At 39.0% G+C, this 21,917-nt stretch overlaps 1 protein-coding gene across 6 annotated transcripts in view; it reads left to right on the top strand.

Annotated features, from left to right (window-relative positions):
- The first annotated feature begins 19,893 nt into the window (after positions 1-19,893).
- The window catches only part of UBR3 (ubiquitin protein ligase E3 component n-recognin 3), a 232,181-nt gene continuing 230,157 nt past the window's right edge, over positions 19,894-21,917 (top strand). For 4 of the 6 annotated variants that reach the window (XM_027055521.2, XM_027055522.2, XM_027055523.2 and 1 more), the window contains exon 1: positions 19,895-20,506. In XM_027055521.2, coding sequence (XP_026911322.1) covers positions 19,962-20,506 — 545 coding nt within the window. In that variant the 5' untranslated portion in view covers positions 19,895-19,961. Of the gene's footprint in view, positions 20,507-21,917 lie in introns of all 6 variants that reach the window. The other 2 variants (XR_003418818.2, XM_053215249.1) reach the window with 1 other exon arrangement.

The raw sequence follows: 21,917 nt of genomic DNA on the forward strand, positions 1-21,917 counted from the left end.
ACAGGGAGACAGAGGATATGAAGTCGGCTCTGTGCTGACAGCAGAGAGCCCCATGCAGGGCTCAAATTCACCAACCATGATATCATGACCTGAGATGGAGTTGGGTGCTTAACAGACTGAGCCATTTAGGTGCCCCCATTAAGTATTTAATTTTCATTTTGAGCAAGTGTAAGTGGTATTACATTTTAAATTTCAGTGTTCAAATGTTAATCGATAATATATAGAAGTATAATATGTTTATCTTGTATTCTGTAACCTTACTAAACTTACTTACTAGTTGCAGGAGGTTTTTGTTTTGTTTTAGTAGATTCCTTAGAATTTTCTGTATAGAAAACCATGTCATCTGAAGCTCAGGACAAATTTATTCCTTTCTTATTTGTATGCATTTATTTCCTTCATTAGCCTACTGCACTGACTAGAACTTCCCATGCTATGTTGACTGAGAGTAGTAAGAGTGGACGTTTTTGCCATGTTTTCCGTTTTTGGGAGAAAACTTTCACTCTTTCACCATAAAGTATACTGTTAGATGTAGGTGTTTTGTGGGATGTACCTCATCAAGTTGAGGGGTTCCCCTCTATTCCTAGTTTTCTGAGAGTTTTGATCATGAATGGGTGTTGAATTGTGTCAAATGCTTTCTCTATGTTAATTGATATGATCATGAGATTTTTCTTCTTTAGTCTTTTACTTTGGTGGGTAACACTGATTGATTTTCAAGTATTGAAACAGCCTTGAATTCCTGGAGTAAATCCTACCTGGTCAAGATGTATAAATTCCTTTTTATACAGTGTTGAATTCTATTTGCTAATATTTTATTAAAGGTATTTGCCTCTGTATTTATGAAGGTTATTTGTAAGTGTCTTTTTTTGTACTGGCTATGTCTGGTTTTGGTATCAGGGTAATACTAGCTTCATTAAATGAAGTGGAATACATTCCCTTCTCTTCCATTTTCTGGAAGAGATTATATACAGTTGGTGTTAATTCTTTAAGTGTTTGGTAAAATTCTAAAGTGAAACCATCTGGACCTGGAAATTTTTGAGGAAGGGAATTTTTAAATTACAAATTTAATATTATTAATTTTAGGGCTATTCAAATTAGCAGTGTCATGTTGGGTGAGTTGTAGTAGTTCATGTTTTCTAAGAAATTGGTCCATTTCATCTAAATTATCAAATTTATGTGTATAGAATTGTTAGTAGTATTTCCTTATTATCCTTCAGGATCTGTAGTGGTATCCTCTGTTACAGCTCTTGCTGTAGTCAGAAGGGGGTGAAAGTTGTAGGCTCACTATGTGGTCCCCACTGACATCTGGTGGTTGGAGGATGGGAGAGAGCCTTTGTACAACCTGAGGAAGGTAGAAGTCTAGGCTTCCCCTTGGGCCTTTGCTAGTGTGGATATGGGTGGTACCAGTGTCTTTTGTGGTGTTTGGCTGGAGTAGAGTGGTTGTTGTTTAAGAGTTTTCTGTCTTGCTACGCTACCCCTTTCTTGGTTCTTTGGCTAGAGAGAGAAGCTTTTGTTGCAGCTGCTCCTCTTGGCATTTATGAACTGCTAGCTTCTTTAGGTCCAAGTCTGGAATATAATGAGACAAAAAGAATACACAGGGAACTCACCCACTGTGTTCCTCCTTGGATCTCAAGGTTCTTCACTGGTCTATCTTCTTCTCTTCCCTTTCAGCGTCTTCTTATGTTATATATATAATGCCCAGGCTATCTATCTATCTATCTATCTATCTATTTGTCATTTTTAAGTACATTTACACACTGACCAACAGCACTATCCAATTCTAGAACATTTTCATCACTGCACAAAGAAACCTCATACCTATTAGTAGGAATTTCTCATTCCTCCTCTTCTCCCAGTATCTGACAACCACTAATCTGCTTTCTGTTTGTATGTATGGATTTGCCTGTTCCAAACATTTTCTATAAATGAAATCATGTGTCCTTTTGTGTCTGGCTTATTTTTTTTTAATTTTTAATGTTTATTTATTTTAGAGAGAGAGAGAGCAGGGGAGGGGCAGAGAGAGAGAGGGAGACACAGAACCCGAAGGAGCCTCCAGGCTTTGAACTCTGTGCAGAGAGTCCAACACAAGACTTGAACTCACAAACCATGAGATCAGGACCTGAGCCAAAGTTGGATGCTCAACTGACTGAGCCATCCAGGCATCCCTGTGTCTGGCTTCTTCATTTAGCATAATGTCTTTAAGGTTCATTCATGTAGTATATGTCAGAATTCGTTTCCTTTTGATGGTTCCATGTTATTGTATGGATATACCACACTTTGCATATCCATTTATGAATTAATGGACATTTGGGTTGTTTTGACTTGTGGCTATTGAATAATGCTGCTGTGAATATTCGTGCACAAGTTTTTGCAGGAATATATTTCAATTGTCTTGAGTACATATCTAGGAGTGGACTTGCTGGATCATGTGATAATACTATATTAACTTTTTGAGGAACCGACAAAGAGTTTTCCACAGTGATTGCGCTATTTTATATTCCCACAAACAGTGTATGAGGGTTCCAATTTCTCCATATTCTTATGAACACTTGTTATTTTCCTTTCCTTTTATTTTATTTTATTGTTTTTGTTAAGGCCATTCTAGTGGGTGTGACGTGGTAATTCAGTGTGGTTTTGATTTGTGTTTCCCTGATGGCTGATGATGCTGAACATCTTTTCATGTGCTTATTGGCCATTTCTGTATCTTCTTTGGATAAATGGTAATCCAAACCTGTGCCTACTTTTACATTGTTTTTGTTGTTGAGTTGTAAGAGTTCTTTGTATATTTTCAATACTAGATCCTTACCAGATATATGATTTGAAAATATTTTCTCTCATTCTGTAGCTGTCTTTTTACTTTCTTGATAGTGTCCCTTAACATAATGCAAAAGTTTTTAATTTTGGCAATGTCTAAATCTATTTTTTTCTTTGGTTGCTTGTTCCTTAGGCGCTTATCTAAGAATCTGTTGCCTGATTCAAGGTCACAAAAATTTACATCTATTTGTTCTTCTAGAGTTGTATATTAGGTCTTTGATCTATCTTGAGTAAGTGAACACTGAAATCTCCATAATGGTGGTAAGAACTTAAGAAGTAGAGGAAAGCTGCTTTTCTACTGCCAACTCTTTTTATTTTATTTTATTTTATTTTATTTTATTTTATTTTATTTTTTAAGTTCATTTATTTATTTTGAGATAGAGAGACAGCAGAGGAGGGACAGAAAGAGGGAGAGAGAGAATCCCAAACAGGCTCTGCACTGTCAACACAGAGCATCACCTGGGGCTTGAGCTCACAAATCTTTTTAAAATGTAGGTACAGGGCACCTGGGTGGCTCAGTCAGTTGTGCGCTAAACTCTTGATTTCGGCTCAGGTCATGATCTAACCGTTCAGACGTTCAAGTCCCGCGTGGGACTCTGTGCTATGTCCGCATGGAGCCTGCTTGAAATTCTGTCTCCCTCTCTCTGCTCTTAGCCCACTCATGCTCTCTCTTTCTCTCTCTCTCTCAAAATAAATAAATAAACTTAAAAAAATGTAGGGGCAAGATTGATCTGTATAGGACATTGATAAGGAGGGTTAAAGAGTGATTTAAATGGATACCACAAGACTTTTGGGAAATACTTTTACCACATCACCAGGAGACCTCTTTGCTTAAACTTTAATTGATGGATTAGTAAAATTTGCTGTTGGTTCTAGGTAGTACACACTGTTGTAATGGTAACTGGGAGCTACATAAAATGTGTGATCCCTTCTAGTAGAGAGTTAATGATTTGCTTGAGGGAACCAACAATAAACAGTTGAAAAGTTTAGTAACAACTACTAGCATCTATTAGAGTGGCTAAAATAAATTAGGAAAAGAAGAAGAAACTCACAATACCAACTACTGTAGAAAATATGGAGCACTTGGAATACTCACACTTGGTTGTGCGAATGCAAAATGAGTTAGCCTCCTTGGAATGGTTTCACAGTTTCTTATATAGTTAAATATACACTTATCATATGATTCAGCAATCTGACTTGTGGGTATTTGAAGACAAATGAAGATACACGTCTACATAAAAGCCTTATGTATAGATGTTTATAACAGCTCTATTCAAAATTGTCAAAAACTATAAACATCCCAATTGTCCACTGACTGGTGAATGGATAAAATGTGGGACACTCATACATGCCATACAATACTACTCAGCAGTAAAAGAAAAAAAGAACCCTTGATAAATGCAACAGCATAGATAAATATCAAAAGTATTGTGCTAAGTAAAAGAAGCCAAACTAAAAAAAACTACATATTGTATAATTTTATTTATATAACACTCTGAAATCTATCAGAGAGGAATACAAATTAGTGGATGCCAAGGACTGAGTTGGGGAGGGATTGACTATAAAGGGGTATGAAAACACTTTTTGGGATGGTGGACTGTGGTGGTTACATGGTCATGCATTTGCCAAAATTCATAGAATACCTTAAAAGGGTCAGTTTTACTGTATGTTAATTACAATTTAATAAACTCAATTTCACAAAAAAAGTTTAGTAACAATATCAAACCAGTCATTTATACATTAATCTCACAGTTTTCAAGCTTTTTTGTGTCAGGATAGTTTTCTTTAAAATGATTCAGGACCAGGGCGCCTGGGTGACTCAGTCGGTTGGGTGTCGGACTTCAGCTGGGGTCATGATCTCATGATTTGGGAGTTTGAGCCCCGCATGGGCCCCTCTGCCCACTTTGGATCCTCTGTCTCCCTCTCTCTCTGCCCTGCCCCTGTTTGCATGCGTGCCTGCATGCACTCTCTTTCTCAAAAATAAATGAACTTAAAAAAAATTATTAAGAACCTCAAAAAGCTTTTGTTTATAATGGGTTATATTTACTGATATATTTATATACTGATATACTTATATTACTGGAAATTAACACTGAGAAATTTAAAAAATTCATTAATTTACTTAAGGCAATAATAATTCCATTAGATGCCAATGTAAGTAACGTATTTTGTATGAGAAGTAACTGTGTTTTCCAAAACAAAAAACATTAGTAGGAAGAAAAGCATTGATTTACATTTTTGTAGATCTCTTTAATGGCTGACTTAATAGAAGACAATTGAATTCTCATATCCATTTTCACAGTCAGTTGGTTGTGATATGTTTTTTTAATTGAAATATCTGAAGAAAATCCAATTTGACAGGGATATTTAGTAGAAGAAGCTAGGAGTAGTTTCATTGCTTATTCAGATGATTGTAGATACTCTTTTATATGATGCCACAAGTTGAAAGCAGTAATATCTTGAAGAGCAGCTGTAATGTGGAATCTTAAGCTATCAATGAGCTACAATTCATTAGACTATGTTGGACTTAAAAATTTGTTTTTAATGTTTATTTATTTTTGAAAGAGAAAAAGAGAGAGACAGAGTGTGAGCTGGGGAGGGTCAGAGAGGGAGACACAGAATACAAAGCAGACTCCAGGCTCTGAGCTGTTAGCACAGAGCCTGATACGAGGCTTGAACTCATGAACCATGAGATCATGACCTGTGCTGAAGTCAGATGTTTAACTGACTGAGTCACCTAGGAGCCCCAGTCTATGTTGGACTTTAAATAATAATGTTTTACTTATACATGATTTTGTAACATTATGCATCAATCATTTGGAAAATATTGGTTCACTGAATTACCCAAGTCTTCTGACATATTTTGTTATACCATATCAGAAATCACATTTAATAATATCACCACCAATCTACCCAGAAAAATCTTTAAGTAATGGAAAGACTGTCAAGCTCATGGTAGCAGATGTAAAGCTTTTTAAATATTAATTTTGTCTTGAAAAATCAAATTTTTTTTTTGGTAAAAAATACTGCCAGGCATTTTTCATGAAATGACAGTCTACTTCATCCATTTATCAGAAAATGACAGCCAAATATGAAGTCTGAAAAACCGTATTTTGTCAATCATGCTTTCAAGTAAAATTGTGTGATTAATATCCAGAATATGTAGAACTCCTACAATTCAATAAGAAAAAGACAAAGAAGCCAATTCAAAAAATGGACAAAATATTTGAGTAGACATTTCTCCAAAGATATGTAAATGGTCAATAAGCACATGAAAGGATGTTCAACACCATTAGTCATTAAGGAAATATAGAACAAAACTACTGTAAGCTTATGCCCAATAGGATGCCTATTATCAGTAAAATGGAAAATAACAAGGATGACATGGATATGAAGAAATTGGAACCCTGTGCATTGCTGGTGGGGATGTAAAAGGGCAGCTGCTGTGGAAAACAATGTGGTGGTTCCTCATAAAGTTAAACACAGTGTTATCATATGATTCAGCAATCCCACTTCTAGTTACATACCCAAAAGAATTGCAAGTAGGAATGCAGATACTTACACAACAATGTCCATTTTAGCCTTATTCACAATAGCCTAAAGGTGGAAATAACCTACGTGTGCATCAACAGATGAACGGATAAACAAAATGTGGTCTACACCTACAGAAGAACACTTTTCAGCCATAAGTAATGAAATTCAGTTACATGCTACAACTGGATGAACCTTGAAGACATTATGCTAAGTGAAAACAGCCAGACACTGGGGCACCTGGGTGGTTCAGTCGGTTGAGCGTCGGACTTCCGCTCAGGTCACAATCTGACAGCTCATGAGGTCCAGCCACGTGTTGGGCTCTGTGCTGACAGCTCAGAGCCTGGAGCCTGCTTCAGATTCTGTATCTCCCTTTCTCTCTGCCCCTGCCCTACTCATATTCCCTCTCTCTCTCTCTCTCTCTCTCTCTCAAATAAATAAACATTAAAAAAAAAATCCAAAGCAGGCTCCAGGTTCTGAGCTGTCAGCCCAGAGTCTGATGTGGGCTGAACCCACAAACCACGAGATCATGACCTGACCTGAGGTGAAGCGGGATGGTTAACTAATTGAGCCACTAGGTGCCCCAAACGACAGCTATTATATGACTTCACTTATTTGAAATATTTAGAGTAGGCAAATTCATAGAGGCAGAAAGTAGAATAGAGGTACTAGGGCTGGGGAGAAGAAGAATTGTTTAATAGCTGCAGTTTATGTTTGGGGATGATGAAAAAATTATGGGGATGGATAGTGGTAGTGGTTGCACAACATTGTAAATGTACTTGCTAATGAATTGTGTGTTTAGAAGGGTTAAAATAGTAAATGTTATGTATATTTTGCCACACACAAAAAAGCTGTTCAGTTTATACATTACATATGCATTTTTTTGCTGGACATTACATAGATGTTTCAGTATGCAACAAAAGTGCTTTATGTGTAAATTACTAACTCATTGAGACTGTTAAGATGTGTCCTCATGGATGAAAATGTAATAACATTTTATATTTTTTGATGCTTTCTTGAGAACATTTTTAAGGGAAAGTGGTTTTTTTCTTCCCCCTGCAAGTATAATAGAGACAAATACAATGTCAAATAGATAGTTTAGTGCCATTGTCTTGATTAATACTAAGTTGTGAGCAGTTTTATCCATCATTGCTTTTGCAACATCAGTGCAAATAATAATGCAGTTGTTCCGGCATAAATCATGAGATTCAAGAATGTTATTCAATAGTCTGAATGTTTCAATGGGAAATTCATTGCCAAGCATTCACATAAAAGATCATGTTTGATGATTATTTGGCACTGAATCTGGACAAATACAAGGAAAACAGCAAGTCCAGCCATGTTTTCAGATTTAATATACTCTTTTTAAGCCAAATAGTCATTCATTTTTTTAAAGTTTATTTATTTACTTATTTGAGAGAGAGAGAGAGAGAGAGAGAGAGAGAGAGAGAAAGCAGGGGAAGGGCAGAAAGAGAGAGGGAGAGAGACAAAGAATCCCAAGCAGGCTCCGTGCAGTCAGCGCAGAGCCCTACGTTAGATCCCATTAACCATTAGATCATGACCTGAGCTGAAATCGAGAGTTGGACACTTAACCTGCTTGAGTCGCCCAGGTGCCCCGAGTCATCCTTAAATGTAAGAAACCTATAAATACATTTTCTTATATTTTAGAATCAAACACTATTAGATATTTAAAAACAGTTTTAGGTAAAAAATTAAAATTTAGAAACATTTTCATATTTCAAAAAATTATTGAAAAATGAGACAACAATTAGTACTGACCTTTTATGTTTGCACAGATGAGATGAAAAGTTCATGATAACTGGGTGGCTCAGTCAGTTAATAGGTGCAGAGTCAGCTCAGATTTGTTTGGGATTCTCTCTTTCCCTCTCTCTCTCGCAAAATAAATAATAAAAAAAGAAAAGTCCATGATTTTAAAACAACAATTTAGTCCATAATAATGAGGTTATAGAGACTATAGCAGATATAACCTAACATAGCCAGTAAGAATATGGCAGAAGTACTGAGAACAAACTTGGTTAATCTGTGAAAATGTACAGATTTAAACCCTAATCCTACTACCTCAGAAAGTCCTAAAAAACAAAGAATACAAAAGGACACATTTCATTAATTGTCAGAATGATCATATCATCATACATCATGTAGCATCTGGAAAACTCCACTGCACGATTCTAAAATAATAAGAGTAAAAAAAGCAAATAATGTCTTAGTATTATTATGAAAACAGTCTTGTCTTTGTGGATGTCCTGAAAAGTTCTTGGGTACCCCCCAACCCAAAGTTCTGCAGACATACTTTAGGAATTGCTTACCAAATATTCAAATATTTAATGTTGGAATTTAGAAGATACTGTGTTGTGTACTGGAAAATAATTAAGACATGCTTCCTAGTTCTCAAGAAACTCGAGTTATATTATCAAATAATATTTGATTAATTGCTCAGGTCAGTGTGATTGAACAAGTAGGTGTGAATTGCCCAAGCACAGTGCATATGTGCTGGGTGGTCAGGGGCATTCTTACAGGGACTCTTGTAGTGGGAAACCTACCCTCCTGCCCATTGCCCAACCATCCTTTTATGAATTCTTATCTCAGGCCTTGTTCTACATTATCTTACTCCCTTTCTCTTTCTACAGTAGTCCAATAATTTAACATACTTTCCTTTTCTTCTTTTTAGGGAACTCTACCTGTTTTCAGTAGCAGGCAAAAATATGTGTTCTGAGTATCTTTATGCATATGTCCTGTAGGGATGCACTGGAGACAGGAATTCTTTTTGAATTCCCACTCTGGCTTTTGATCATATTGTGTTGTTGTCATGAAATGAACTTTAAAGTTTCTCCTTCATATATGTGAAGGAGAGGCAGAGAGGTTCAGTGAAATTTAAGCGTAAACTATTCTAATATTTCTAATATTAGAAAGTATACTCTGAAAGCATATTCTAATATTTCAACTTAAATTCATAATCACATTAAACCTTTAAATTTGGAATGTTTTGTATTCGGTGGTGAAGAGTCACTCATTTATTCATAAATGATTAAATGTAAAATATGTATCTTTCTCACTATTAGTACTAATTTTGATTGATTGATTGATTGATTGATTGATTTACATCCAAGTTAGTTAGCATATAGTGCAACAATGATTTCAGGAGTAGATTCCTTAATGCCCCTTACCCATTTAGCCCATCCCCCGTCCCATAAGCCCTCCAGTAACCCTCTGTTCTCCATATTTAAGAGTCTCTTATGTTTTGTCCCCCTCCCTGTTTTTATATTATTTTTGCTTTCCTTCCCTTGGGTTCATCTGTTCTGTGTCTTAAAGTCCTCATATTAGTGAAGTCATATGGTATTTGTCTTTCTATGACTGACTAATTTCGTTTAGCGTAATACCCTCTAGTTCCATCCATATGGTTGCAAATGGCAAGATTTCATTCCTTTTGATTGCTGAGTAATGCTCCATTATATATATATACCACATCTTCTTTGTCCATCCATCAGTGGACATTTGGGCTCTTCCATACTTTGGCTATTGTTGACAGTGCTGCTATAAACCTTGAGGTGTCTATACCCCTTTGAAACAGCACACCTGTATCACTTGGATAAATACCCAGTACTGCAATTGCTAGGGTATAGGGTAGTTCTGTTTTTAATGTTTTGAGGAACCTCCATACTGTTTTCCAGAGTGGCTGCACCAGTTTGCATTTCCACCAGCAGTACAAAAGAGATCCTTTCTCTCCACATCCTTGACAACATGTTGTTGCCTGAGTTGTTAATGTTAGCCATTCTGACAGGTGTGAGGTGGTATCTCATTGTGGTTTTGATTTGTATTTCCCTGACGATGAGTGATATTGAGCATTTTTTCATGTGTCAGTTGGCCATCTGGATGTCTTCTTTGGAGAAATGTCTATTTATGTCTTTTGCCCATTTCTTCACTGGATTATTTGTTTTTTGGGTATTGAGTTTGATAAGTTCTTTATAGATTTTGGATACTAACCCTTTATCTGATATGTCATTTGCAAATATCTTCTCCCATTCTGTTGGTTGCCTTTTAGTTTTGCTGATTGTTTCCTTTGCTGTGCAGAAGCTTTTCATTTTGATGAGGCCCCAGTAGTTCATTTTTGCTTTTGTTTCCCTTGCCTCTGGAGATGTGTTGAGTAAGAAGTTGCTGCGGCCAAGGACAAAGAGGTTTTTGCCTGCTTTCTCCTGGAGGATGTTGATGGCTTCCTGTCTTACATTTATGTCTTTAATCCATTTTGAGTTTATTTTTGTGTGTGGTGTAAGAAAGTGGTCCAGGTTCATTCTTCTGCAGGTTGCTGTCCAGTTTTCTCAGCACCACTTGCTGAAGAGACTGTCATTATTCCATTGGATATTCTTTCCTGCTTTGTCAAAGATTAATTGGCCATACGTTTGTGGGTCCATTTCTGGGTTCTCTATTCTGTTCCATTGATCTGAGTGTCGTGCCATAGTACTAATTTTAATTGATGTACAACATATATAAACAAATAATAAATGAACAGCTTATTGAACAAGTGAATACAGTGAACAAATCTGTAGAAACACCACCCAGGTCAAGAGTGAACACCATCAGCACCCCAAAAACATCCACCTCATGCTCCCTTCCAATCACTTCCCTCCCTGCCATTCCAAAAGCAATTATTATCCTGACTTAAAAAAAATTAAAAAAAATTGTTTTAAAGTTTATTTTATTTATTTTTGAGAGACAGAGAGAGACAGCATGAGCAGGAGAGGGCAGAGAGAGAGAGAGGGAGACCCAGAATATGAAGCAGGCTCTGAGTTGTCAGCACAGAGCCTGAAGCGGGGCTCAAACTCATGAGCCGTGAGATCCTGACCTGAGCCGAAGTCAGACACTCAACCGACCGAGCCACCCAGGCGCCCCCCACCCCAATTTTTTTTTAATGTTTATTCCTTTTTGAGAGACAGAGAGAGACAGAGCATGAGCGGGGGAGAGGCAGAGAGAGAGAGACGGAGACACAGAATACAAAGCAGGCTCCAGGCTCTGCACTGGTAGCACAGAGCCTGACGTGGGGCTCAAACCCACGAGCCATGAGATTATGACCTGGGCTGAAGGCAGATGCTTAACTGACTGAGCCACCCAGGCTCCCCACTATCCTGACTTTTAATACCACAGATTAAATTTACTAATTTTTAAACTTTACATAAGCAGTATCATACGATGTCAGATTTCTTTTTTTTTTTAATTTTTTTTAATGTTTATTTATTTCTGAGAGAAAAGGAGACAGAGCACGAGGAGGGGAGGGGCAGAGAGAGAGGGAGACAGAATCTGAAGCAGGCTCCAGGCTCTGAGCTGTCAGCACAGAGCCTGATGCAAGGCTCGAACTCACGAACCAGGAGTTCATGACCTGAGTCGAAGTCGGACGCTTAACCGTCTGAGCCACACAGGCGCCCTTGTCAGATTTCTTTTGTTCAACATTATGTTTGTAAGATTCATCTATGTTTGCTCTTTTTCTTTGTTGTGTCGCAGTCCATTATGAATATACTATAATTTATCTGTTCTGTTGAGGACATTTAGTTTGTTTCAGATTTAAAACGAAGATTTAGTTGACAGAAAATGAACAAATTTTAACCATACAGCTTGATGAAACATGAATAACATAGATACCATATAAGTACCATCTCAAGTAACTCATCCTAATGATTTCTAACATTCAGCCCCAGGCGACCGCTATTCTAATTTCAATTATCATAGCTTACTTTGCCTATTACAAAACTTCATGTAAATGTAATCATGCATATGCATTTTTTTGTGTGTTTGCCTTCTTTCACATACCATAAAGTTTTTCAGATCCATCCTGGATGTATCTTTTTATTACCAAGTTCTATTTTACTGTATAAATGTACCATGATTTGTTTATGCATTCATGTTATACATTTGAGTGATTTCTAGTTTTTGGCTAATATGAATAATGCTACTATGGACTTTCCTGTACAAGTTTTTTTTTTTTTTCTGGGTATACATGCTTTTGTTTCTGTTAAATATAATTTTGGGGTCATTGAGTACATGTATTTTCAACTTTATAAGAAACCACTGAAGTCTTTCCCAAAGTGGCTGAACCATTTTGCACTCCCACTGGCCCTCATTAATAGTTCCAGGTGCTCAACATCCTCACCAATATTTAATATTATCAATCTTTTAAATTTTAGCCATTGCATTAGGTGTATAATAGATAATACAATTTTGATTAGCAATTCTCTGATTACTAATGATTACTTATTTAATATGTTTTTAAAATATTTATTTATTTTTGGGAAAGCACAAGCAGGGGAGGGGCAGAGAGAGGGGGACAGAGGATCCGAAACAGGCTCTGTGCTGACAAGCTGACAGCAGCCCAATGTGGGGCTTGAACTCACCAACCCTGAGATCATGACCTGAGCCAAAGTCGGATGCTGAACCGATTGAGCCACCCAGGTGCCTCCTTATTTCATTTGTTATTTGCCATCTGGCTATCTCCTTTTGTGAAGTGTCTATTGAAGTCTCTTGCCCATTTTTCTATTGGGATGACTGTCATTTCCTTGTTGCTTTGTAGGAATTCTCTATATATTATGGATGCATATCCTTTTTGGGTTAGACACATTGCAAATATTCTAACTCCACAGTTTTCCCTTTTTACTCTTAATGGTATCTTTTTTTAACAGCTTTTTTGATATACAATTTGCATACCATTCAACTGACCAATTTAAAGTGTACAAATCAGGGGTGCCTGGGTGGCTCAGTCGGTTGAGCGTCTGACTTCAGCTCAGGTCACAATCTCGCGGTCCATGAGTTTGAGCCCCGCGTTGGGCTCTAGGCTGATGGCTCAGAGCCTGGAGCCTGCTTCCGATTCTGTCTCCCTCTCTCTCTGCCCCTCCCCCATTCATGCTCTGTCACTCTCTGTCTCAAAAATAAATAAATGTTAAAAAAAATAAAAATAAAATAAAGTGTACGAATCAATGGTTTTTGCTATATTACATTATCAGCTTTTAAAAATTGTGGTAAAATATATATAACAAAACTTGCCATTTTAACCATTTTGAAGGGTATAATTCAATGACAATAATTATGTTCATAATGTTGTTCAATCATCATTACTATCTATTCCCAAAACTTTTTCATCACCCCAAACAGAAATGTTGTAACTCTTTAAAAAATTTTCTTTCAATGTTTATTTATCTTTGAGAGAGAGAGAGAGAGAGAGAGAGAGAGAGAGAGAGAGAGAGAGTGTGTGTGTGGGCAGGGGAAGGGCAGAGAGAGAGAGAGGAGACACAAAATACAAAGCAGGCTCCAGGCTCTGAGCTGTCAGCACAGAGCCTGACATGGGACCAGAACCCATGAACTGTGAGATTATGAGCTGAGCCAAAGTTGGACGCTTAACTGACTGAGCCACCCAGGTGCCCCCGAATTTTGTAACTCTTGTTGGTGTCTTTTAATGACCAGAAATTTAAAGTTTTAAATTAACCCATTTTGTCAGCTAGTCTTTTCTTTTTTGTGGTTAATATTTTCTGTACCCATTAAAAAATGCTTTCTCACTACAAGATCAGAAGTAATAATAATTGTCGACATAGTAATAATGCATTTGTAGATTAGGCTGTAATATATAATGTGATTTTATCAGTCTGCAAGGTCCATGTCAGAAGTATTGCATCCTATGAGAATGGTACCTGTGGAGTTGTGCCACTCCAGGCCACGCCATGGACCATGTCTGTTTTGTTCACAGTGCTATCCTCAGCTCTTGCGGAGCAACTAGCAGGGGCTCAACAAATACTGAATTTATTTGCTGCATGTATAAGGCAGTGGGTGAAAATTTTCTGTTCTTTAGTGGAGATGCAGAGAAAACAACTTCTCTCTGGCTTAAAAAAAGAGGGGGGGAGGGAAGAAAATTAGGACAACATGTAATGGTATTAAATAATAATGAAAAAGACCCCAGAAGATTGTTAAGCATTTATAACCTCGGAAAAGTTGCGCAGACCAGTCTGTAGAGGAGCTAATATAGGTCAAATCCTTAATGCACTGTCACGCTTTTTTCCCCAAAATACATCTAAAGCATGAGTTGAGAAACTTACTAAAAATGTCCTAGCTTCAGTATTAAACAAATGAGAAAATCATGGTAAGTGTAGTTGCAGGATTTTAAAGGACTCAGTTTAAAGAAAGAAAGAAGGGAGAGAAGGGGGGAGAGAGAGAGGGAGAGAGAGAGAGGAGAAAGCAGACGGGCACATGTAGAAACAATAAATTTCTCTTCCAGTGTTTGTTCATATGTTTTGACTCCATGAAATGAAGGGTATCATTGCTGCTTGTAAAATGGGGATAATAACAATTCTCTATCAGGGTTGTTGTGAATCTTAAATGTGATCACCTGGCTGAATTTCTTGGCCATAGTAGGCACAATATTTCTCACAGCGTGAAATTTTAACAATCGTGATTAGAACTGGTGAATTTGCTGTGCACCTAGAGAAAGTCTGGTGTGTATATAGGAGCCAGAAGGAAATTTACAAGTTAATACTGTGGCAGTCATCTTGTATGTGTAATAAGTGTGGCACGGGCCACTAGCTGCGTCGGTCAGAGTTCTTCCCCAGGGTTTTAAGGGGATCTGGCAGAGAAGAGACTCATTTCTCCATTGGGAGGTTGTGGAGATATGCCCTAGAGTTGGGGTTGGGGAGGCCCATTTACAGAAGCTGTTTGAGCCCATGGAGCCCATCCTGAAAGCAAAGATAAGGATGCATCCAGATTGATCTCTCTCTTCCCTCCATTAATTATATGATTAAATACGGTCTTCTTTTTGGCTTAAGCTAGTTCGAGTTGGGGTTTTGTCTCTTGCATCCAGAGAGTCCTGATAAATACAAAAACAACTTTGGAGTGTTTACATTAATTTGTAAGTTCTCTGTTACATTAATTTTAGAAGCAATTGTGTTATCTATCATTTATAGTTTTTACCTTATCTGTGTGGTTTATTTTCATTTGAAAAGCCAATTTAGATGTATCACAAGATTCTTCCTCATGCTAAGATGGAATACATACAAAATGCAGTTTTTTTAATGTTTATTTATTTTTGACAGAGAGAGAAGACAGAGCATGAGCGGGGGAGGGGCAGAGAGAGAGACAGGGAGACACAGAATCTGAAGCAGACTCCAGCCTCTGAGCTGTCAGCACAGAGCCCGATGCAGGGATTGAACTCCCAGACTGCAAGATCATGACCTGAGCCAAAGTCACAGACTCAACCGACTGAGCCACCCAGGCGCCCCCAAAATGCAGTTTTTTAGATACAATATTGCAGCTTTCTGTAACAGCAGTCTGCTGCATTATTTATTCAATGTCCTCAGTAGAGTAACAGTAACATTTAATGAGGTATAGCATTTAAGGAGTGTGGAGTTTTCAGCTGAATTTCAATCTGGCTTTCCCTCATGGAAATATGATCCTTGTAGGAATTCCCCATGATACAGCACAGTGATTTGAGAGGTAGTTTAGAAGAAGAGATTTTATATTTCACTCAGGCACTGAAAGAGAAAATGTCAGTCTTCCTGAATCCGAATCATAGAAGCTGCAGACATTTTAGGAAAAGCAAAGATTTGAGAGCCTGTCATATGATTTTGAAAGCTAAAGCAGTAAAATAGTTTCTATCTGGACAGAAACTTGATGATTTCATTCATCTCAAACAATAGTTAATACTACTGATTACATATGGTACTACTGGACATATGGTATATTATTAACTGATTTATTGAAGTCTGGTTTCATATCATAAAAACCCACCTTTTTTTAGAGTTAAATTCAGTGAGTTTTAGCAAATTATAGTTGTGTAACCATCACCCCAACCATCCTTAGAACGTTTTTATCATTCTAAAGAAAGATCCCTTGTACCCATTTGCATCCACTGTCCGTTCTCACCCCCAGCTCCAGACAACCACTTTCTGTCTCTATACATTTGTCTTTTCTGGACAGTTCATGTAAATAGAATAATGTGTTTTTTGTGTTTGACTTCCTTCATTGACATTACATTTTTGAAGTTTATTCATGTTGTAGCACATATCAAAACTTCATTCCTTTTATCATTAAATAGTATACCATTATATGAAACATGCCACATTTTGTTTATCCATTTACAAATTCATAGACCTTTGGATCATTTCCAGTTTTTTTGACTATTATGAATAATACTGTTATGAATATTTATCTATAAGTTTTTGTGTGGACATATGGTATAAATTCTCTTGGGTAGATTTCTAGGAGTGGAACTGCAGGGCTCTATGGTAAATTTATGTTTAATTTTTAACTTAATTTAATTTTTTTTAAGTAGGCTCCACACCCATGGTGGGATTGAACTCAGGACCCTGAGATCAAGAGTTGCATGTTCTACCAACTGAGCCAACTAGGCACTCCTAATTTTTTTTTTTTATTAGAATATAGTTGACAGACAATGTTACATTAGTTTCAGGTGTACAGCTTGTGGTTTGACAAGTTTATACATTATGCTATGTTCACCACAAGTGCAGCTACCATCTGTCCCATTATATTGCTATGACAATATCATTGACCTTATGCTCTGCTTTTTATTCCTGTGACTTCCGCATTCTATAACTTGGAGGCCTGTACAGTATCTTCCACTTCTCTTCACCCATTTTGCTCAACCCTCCACCCCCCTTCCCTCTGGCAACCATCACTTGTTCCCTGTAATTGTATGGCCGACTCTGCTTTTTGTTTACTCCTTTTTTTAAAATATTCCATTATGAGCGGAATCATATAGTATTTGTCTCTCTTACTCTGACTTATTTCACTTAGCATAGTACCCTCTAGGTCTATCCATCTTGTCTCAAATGGTATGTTTAAATTTTTAAGTAACTGCCAAACTGTTTTCCCAAGAGGCTGTACTATTTTACATTCCCATCAGTACAGTATGAGGGTTATTGTTTTTCCATATCCTTGCCAACATTTGTTATTGTCTATCTTTTTGATTATCACCATTCTAGTGGGTATGTATAGTAGTATCTTACAGTTGTAATTTGCATTTCCTTAATGACTAATGATGATGAGCATCTTCTCTATGTCTATTGGCCATTAATATGTCTTCTTTCCAAAAATGTCTGTTCACATATTTTGCCCATTTTTCAATTGGTTTATTTATGTTCTTGTTATTACCAATGATTTTTAACAGTTTTTTTGATTTTGAACAAGTCTGATATCCTCATTACCAGAATAAGTGGGAAATCTGACAAGTGTCTGGATTTCTGTGCATGTGCTGCAATGAATATTTAACTGAAATACAGGGTAGTATTTAAATTTTGTTGTTGTTGTTTAGAGAAAAAGAGACCCTGGTGGGATTCTGTGGACATTTGCAGAATTTTAGGAGTGTATAGAGACCACTGAGAAGTGCTGAAAAGGCTTCATTTGTCAGCATGCATTATCATGGTCAAGCAGGGAGGGCACTCTTGTTATTTTCCACAGGAAAACAATCCTGGAGAGCTATATCAGCACACTTCCCCGACTGCCTTAACCCACAGACGTTGACTAGTGACTACATACTAGTTCTACCTTAGTTTGAAATATTCCTGGAATTTACTTGCTTTATAATTTGGTGATTCATCAAGAGAATTATTGAGCAACTTTTTTTTTTGAGCAACTTTTGAATTACTTATCACTGCTTGATAATTAGTATGAAATGCTTTATTTATATAGAGGGTCAGGGCATGTGAAATAGTATGTTTAAGTTGTGTTCAATTCACTTATAAATTTGGGGTCATGGATTGGAAATACTCTTATTCTACTTCCTTGAATTATTTCTCCTACAGTTTTGTTTTGTTTTTTTTTTTTTTTTTTTTTTTTGGTTGTCCTCTGTCATGTGTTACTAAGGTATTTGTATAACACAGCCAAGTGTCTGGAAGTAAGCTGTGGAAACTTCAATGAGCTGTAGATTTTTAGTTCTGGAAAGATCGTTAATGATTCTCTCTCTCAAGATTTATATTTTGCTGTGTAGGAGATTTTGATTCCTTAGGTCTGAGGTGGTGCCTGGGAATCTGTTTTTGTGAGTAGAGCTTCAGGTGATTCTTAGGGATCAGGTAGGTTTGGGAAATACTGGCATGGTAATTAAGATCAGGGCTTTGGAATCAGATGGATCTGGGTTCTAGTCACATTTCATTTAATAGCTAGCTGTGTGTTTTGGGGCACATAAATCATCTCTTTAAGTTTTAGTTTCCTCTAATTACAGTTCTTATCTCATAGAATTATCAAGAGAATTAAAAGAACTAACATAGATAAAGAGCATGGCCCATAATAAATATGCAACAAGCATTATCTGTTGTAATTATGTTCTATTTAACAATCAGACAAATATTTGAGCATTTATGGCCAATGATGAAATTTGGCAGTGAAGAAATTTAGGAATTTGGGGTGCCTTGGTTAAGCAGGCTCAGGTCAGGATCTCACAGTTTAGTGAGCTCTAGCTCCACGTAAAGCTCTGCTCTGACAGTGTGGAGACTGCTTGGCATTCTCTGTCTCCCTCTCTCTCTGTCCCTCCCTCGCAAGCTCTGTCTCTCTCAAAATGAAATAAATTAAAAAAAAAAAAAAGAAATTTACCATTAGTAGTGGGGTGGAGATGAGATTTTACAGTAAAGGCAATAAGTTGTTTAATCAAGGGGTGTCTGGCTGGCTCAGTTGGTAGAGCATGGGACTCTTTAAGACCTCTAGGTGCGAAGTTCAGACCCAGATTAGATGTAGAGTTAAAAAAAAAGTTATATCATCAAGTAAGTTAAGAAGAGCCATCCTTTTGAAGAAAATAAATTATAGGGGCAGACTGTGCTAGAATTGGTTTGTAGGGTGAGTGAGAGGAATACAGTAGTGTGGGAACTAGAAGCAATAAAGCCCCAGAGGCAGGAAATGATAAAAGCTCACAAAACAGTGAACAGTCCCATTGGGCTCTTTCATATGGCAAACCTGGAGTAGTGTCAGGAGATAAGGACAGAAAGATGGGTTTTTGAGAGAGGATTTAAGGAGCTTGGCTTTTTTTTTCCCACTGAAAATCTTGAACAGGAATGTGATAGTGAGAATGTAGTGTACTTTAATCGCCTAAAAAATGTACTTTAGATTAACTTGGTAATAGCGTGAGGGTAAGAATTGATTCAGGGGGGAAAACTAGGAGTTAGCTTTAATAGTAATAGTGATTCAGTAGTAATTAAGGATTAATAACAATGGGAATCTACATCGTAAAACGAAATGCAAATACTTAAAGTACATCTGCAAGATGCTGTGTGTAATTCCACAGTCCAGGTAAATACAGAAGGAAAAAGTCCATATGAAAGATTTTTCATGTGGTCCATATTAAAGTGGCCCGTATTTACTTACTTATTCATTTTTAAGGCGGATCCTTTATTTCGGTAGCTCTCAACTTTGAGAGCCAAGAGGAGGGGGAAGTAACACCCCAGGTCCCTGAGAGAGGGGCGGGGAGCAGGCCCCGCAGCCCGAGGGGGCGTGTGCAGGGGCGGGGACGCGGACAGAGGTGCGCGGGGTATCGCGAGAGTTGGGCGGGCCGAGCAATCGCAGCAGTCAATTCCCCCACCCTCCCGGGAGGAGCCGCCGGCCCTGGGCTCTCCAAATTCTGAGCTCTCATCATGGCGGCGGCGGCCGCGGCGGCCGTCGGGGGGCCGCAGCCGCCCCAACCCGAGCTGCCCGCGCCCGGGCTGGCCCTGGACAAGGCGGCCACCGCGGCGCACCTGAAGGCGGCCCTTAGCCGGCCGGACAACAGGGCAGGTGCTGAGGAGCTACAAGCGCTGCTGGAGCGAGTGCTGAGCGCCGAGCGGCCGCTGGCCGCGGCTGCGGACGGCGAGGAGGCGGCGGCAGCCGGCGGCGGGGGCGGTCCGGGGGCGGCCGAGGAGGAGGCCCTGGAGTGGTGTAAGTGCCTTCTGGCGGGCGGCGGAGGCTACGACGAGTTCTGCGCAGCAGTGCGGGCCTACGACCCCGCGGCGCTCTGCGGCCTGGTCTGGACAGCCAACTTCGTGGCCTACCGCTGCCGGACGTGCGGCATCTCCCCCTGCATGTCGCTGTGCGCCGAGTGCTTCCACCAGGGCGACCACACCGGACACGACTTCAACATGTTTCGCAGCCAGGCTGGGGGTGCCTGTGACTGCGGGGACAGCAACGTGATGCGGGAGAGTGGGTGAGTGGAGCCCCCCTCCGGGGCGGGGGCACGCCGGCGGCCCAAGCCGGGTCTGGGGAGGCCTGGGGCGTGCGGAAGGCTGGGAGCCGACCCTGAGCTGTCACGGGAAGGGGGTGGGGGAGGGCGCAGCCACACGGGGATGGAGGTGAGTGAGCTGTCAGCGGCGGAAAGGGAATGGGGAGCGGGAGAGCAGAGCGCATGTTTACGGAACGAGGCTTTCAATTTTCGGGGAAACCAGGGCGAGTGTGTGGTAGCGACAGAAGAGCCAGTGCGTGGGGCAGGAGGGGAAGGAGGAAAGGGGAATCTGGGGAATCTGGTGTCAAGCTGTCAGTTGTGTACTTCTCGGGAAAGGCTTTAAAGCTGCCTGATTCTTGGGAAGAAACTGATGATGTGATTTGGATTGGCTGGGCGGGGGATGGTATTAGGGACGGAATTGGGTCGCAGGATTGTAAGAGTCGGGGAGGTGTCTTGCAGCCAGCTGCAGGGGAGAACGGCTTGGGGAGAAGGACTTCTGAACTGTCAGTGTGTCTGTCAGTGTCGGGGAAGGAGCTCTAGCGCTTGTGAGGTTGAGGGAGGAGGGAAGGGGAGGGGCCTGCATGAAAAGTGACTGTTGAGCTGTCAGTGGAGTATTTGGTGTGCTGGAATGACATCTAGAATTGGGCTACTGAACAGTCGGTTACAGAATACCCTACACACCAGAAGAACAAACAAAACACTGAGCGAATTAGGAATCGAGTGTTAGGTCTTCTCCAGTTAAAAGGGCACTTTATTCACTCGCTAATATGAGAACCTCTATCTAAAGAGGGACAGTCGTCAAATGTTTTTTAGATAGCAGCAATGTACCAGGGTGTTGGGACTTAGGACAAAAGGCATTTCAGAGATTGCAGTGAGCTAACGAGTTGGTACGTGTATACTGTCTTGGATTTGGGACACGATATCAATGTCTGGGGAAGTCCTGGGAAAAGAAGAAACCTGATGCAAGAGAGGACATTTTGTCTGGGCGGTAGTTGAAAGGATGTTAGCAAACCCAGTTATTCAAGTTTAAAATTTTTCAGGTTTTATAATTGATGATAGAGCATAATCCCTTTAGAAATGGTCACTGTTTTCTTCTTTGGAGTATTTGTAGGTTACTGTTACTATAGAACCTTTGTATCTATCAGGTGCAAGCAAGGCACCTAGGATATCGAAGATGAACAAGACATTGACCTACCTCTTAAGCCGCTTAAGTAGAGTAGAAAATGATAAATTCTTTAAATAATCTGGAAGTTAGAGGAGGCTTCTGTGCAGAGGCAGTACTTCAGGAAGGAGGTATTTTGACCTTGCTACTGCAACTAGTAACAACAAAAACGGCAGTAGTAATTGCAGCCAACATCTGAGAACTAAAAAATGAAATATTAAAAAAAATATTTAA

Source organism: Acinonyx jubatus, chromosome C1, assembly GCF_027475565.1.
Source record: "Acinonyx jubatus isolate Ajub_Pintada_27869175 chromosome C1, VMU_Ajub_asm_v1.0, whole genome shotgun sequence".
In the NCBI taxonomy this organism is placed as follows: Eukaryota; Metazoa; Chordata; class Mammalia; order Carnivora; family Felidae; genus Acinonyx; species Acinonyx jubatus.